Source organism: Penaeus chinensis, chromosome 29, assembly GCF_019202785.1.
Source record: "Penaeus chinensis breed Huanghai No. 1 chromosome 29, ASM1920278v2, whole genome shotgun sequence".
Classification (NCBI taxonomy): domain Eukaryota; kingdom Metazoa; phylum Arthropoda; class Malacostraca; order Decapoda; family Penaeidae; genus Penaeus; species Penaeus chinensis.
In genome coordinates, this window is record NC_061847.1 from 20354437 (window position 1) to 20357243 (window position 2807).

The 2807-nt window shown below is 36.6% G+C and overlaps 1 protein-coding gene across 1 annotated transcript in view; it reads left to right on the forward strand.

Moving 5' to 3' along the window:
- LOC125040726 (muscle M-line assembly protein unc-89-like) overlaps positions 1-2807 on the forward strand; it is a 75712-nt gene extending 72905 nt beyond the window's left edge. The window contains exon 28 of the mRNA XM_047635424.1: positions 1745-2807. Coding sequence (XP_047491380.1) covers positions 1745-1945 — 201 coding nt within the window. The 3' untranslated portion in view covers positions 1946-2807. The remainder of the gene's footprint in view (positions 1-1744) is intronic.

The following is a 2807-nucleotide window of genomic DNA, read 5'->3' on the forward strand; positions in this document are numbered from 1 at the left end:
AAAGTCGGCGTGGAATGTTAAACTTTTGAATGATAAATCGTTCTTTCTTCTGTCTTCTGTATTTTCTTGATATTTTCCCCACCCACTCCGCTCTGTTTTTGTTTTTTGGGATTGTGTTTGTTTTTTTCCACCCCCTCCCCCCCTCTTTGATATATGTGAGACGCGTTTCTTAGTCTCGCAAATCTTATTTTGAATTCTTCTCGTTATCTGTCCAATTTTCTGACTAATATGAAAACATCCACTCAAGGATGGCACTGAACTGTTTGATTTGGTTAAATGTTTATCTTTATTTTTTTCTTATTTTCTCTTCTTTGGTTACTTCTATTTCTGTCTGAAAACCTTTGTCATAAAGTGATCATGACAGTGGTTTGTAAAATAGTATTTGTCTTTTCTTTTTTCTTATTTTTCTTTCTTTCATTTTGTTATCAATTTTCTTTTCTGTAAAAAGACAAAACAAGATCTTTGTCTCCACAATCAATGAATTAGTTCTGATATATTCAAACTTCCTCTTTACTTTTTTTCTTTTCTTTTCGTAGACTTTTTCACCTTTTTTGTTCCTTCAAAGTGAGCATTTATTTAATTAAACACTTTTGATTCCCACAATACCCCAACGTGCCCTAAATCCAACATTTCTTCTGATAAAATCTCAACCTAAAAACAACAGAGAATCACCAATCTTTCTACTTTCCAGTGTTTTTAAAGCGTGATCGTATTTAGGCTCAGGCACGTTCGTCTAGCTGGGCGTCATGTATCCGTGACGTCACGCTAGCCAGTTGCTAATCATTCCTTTAGTCAATGGCTTACACGAACGTGCCTTTATTTATGCCTTATAGTCAGACCTAAGATTCTTGCAGTAGCATTTCTTTACCATATCGGTTTGCTGGGTATTTGTAGACAAATAATCTTTGACATATGGCTTATTTGCTGTAATTAATCAGTTTTATTTGGCTGAGGCTTTATTTTGCCGAGCAATTATCTTAGGTCTAACACATTTATTTTCTTTACCTCTAAATCCTGCCGCACTCTTTTTACATAAACCTGAAAGAAACCGCTAAACCCCAATAAATAAAAACAACAAAAAAATACCAAACCAAAATAAAAAAACAAACGATAAAAAAGCGAAGGCTTATACTAAATTAGTTCTAAAGAGAGAATCCAAATTCACTTAAAAACAACAGAGCACCTCTTTCAGCGTATTTCGAAAACTTCAGACGGAAGCAGTCGATCCTCCAGCTGTTCGCAGATGACCGAGCGTGGTCAGCATTAGACAATCCAGTATTATATTTTGTATTTAATATATTTCATGATGTCTTAACCCAAAACCACAAAGAAAAAATATTCTAAAATAATATATACTCCTAAACTTCTAAAAATATGATACGAAACTCACTAAAAACAAAAACAAATACCAAAGACAACCATTTAAAAAGCCGTTATTTCTCTCATCTTATTTTGACCGTCTCTGGAATAATTTCGGTTGGCGCTTTTTCCTCTTTTGCAATATTTATTTCTGCGTTCGCGCGAGTTTTTCTTCTGTTCTTTCTTTCTAGAATTCATCAACCTCCTTCTTCTTCTTCGCTATGCTTTCTGCTCTTTCATATTTAAAATACAAAAAAAAAAAAAAAAAACGCACTAACAGACTACTATTTAACGTTTCCATCTTTAAAGAATAATCATAAAAAGTTAATCTGCACAATCTTCAGTCCAGAGACAAATTATCACTTGATCTTATTTGCTAACACAGAGTCGCTTGAGACCAGGAGAAATTCTAGACGATGACCAGGTTGGGATAATGGAATCTTTTTTTGCTTTTTTGGGAATGAAACGAGGCGCATCTCTCCAGCATTGCATTCTCTGTACCCAAGTGGCCAATGAGTTGCTCTTGAAAACGCACGTGTCGCTCAGATACGACTTATTCACGCACAGTGCTTTGTTGACGCTGTAGACGTTGATGTAGAGCCAGTGATGATGGGCGAAAGATGTTTTGCTTTTGTGGATCGTTTATACGTGACCGTTTTTTTTTTTTTTTTTTTTTCCACCCTGTCTCTCTAGAGCAGGTAATGTAAAGTATTAGTCTTGCTTTTAGGAGGCCGAAAGTTAGTTCCGATGCTATTTCGCAGCATGGTAACTAGGAAAGCGCAGTGTAGTTCTCGCCAGATGATCTCGAACAGCATTGCGAATTCTTGGTTTCCAGTAAATATAAGTATTCACATCAGTAGAGTTCTTGCTAGAAATTAAAGAAAAAAAACATCTTTCACTCAGTGGTTCGAAAACTGAATGGATTAAGCGTATATTGTACTGATTGACAAGCACTATTCGCTTTTACTGCCTCGCTACGTTATACACCCTCCCGAGCGTTGCCATGGCGGGAAAAATAATCGCGTCATTACACTCACTTTAAAGATTTCGTTGCCAGAACGCCATGGCAACGCACGGAGGACGCTCCAGCACATTTATTCCAACAAAATGACCCCGCATGCGGCCGCCTCGTAGGCCTAAAAGTACGCACAAGTGTTCTCACTGATCATCCCTCATCAAAGCCTTCGTAGAATGGAGGATCGGCGGGATTCTTAAACTACTTGATTCTACACTCAAAGCCATTCGATCCTCCATCTACAGGGCGTCAAACAAAAGACTATCGTTATACATTCACCTGATAATAAAAGAAAAATGCAAATAATGCAGTTCGTGGATACTTCTATTCGTAAAGATACTTTTGTTTTATCAGCACACGATTTTGCATCAGTATTTTAAAAGATAAAAAAACATCAGGTTAATGTACATGCAGGAATGAGAGGACTGATTGC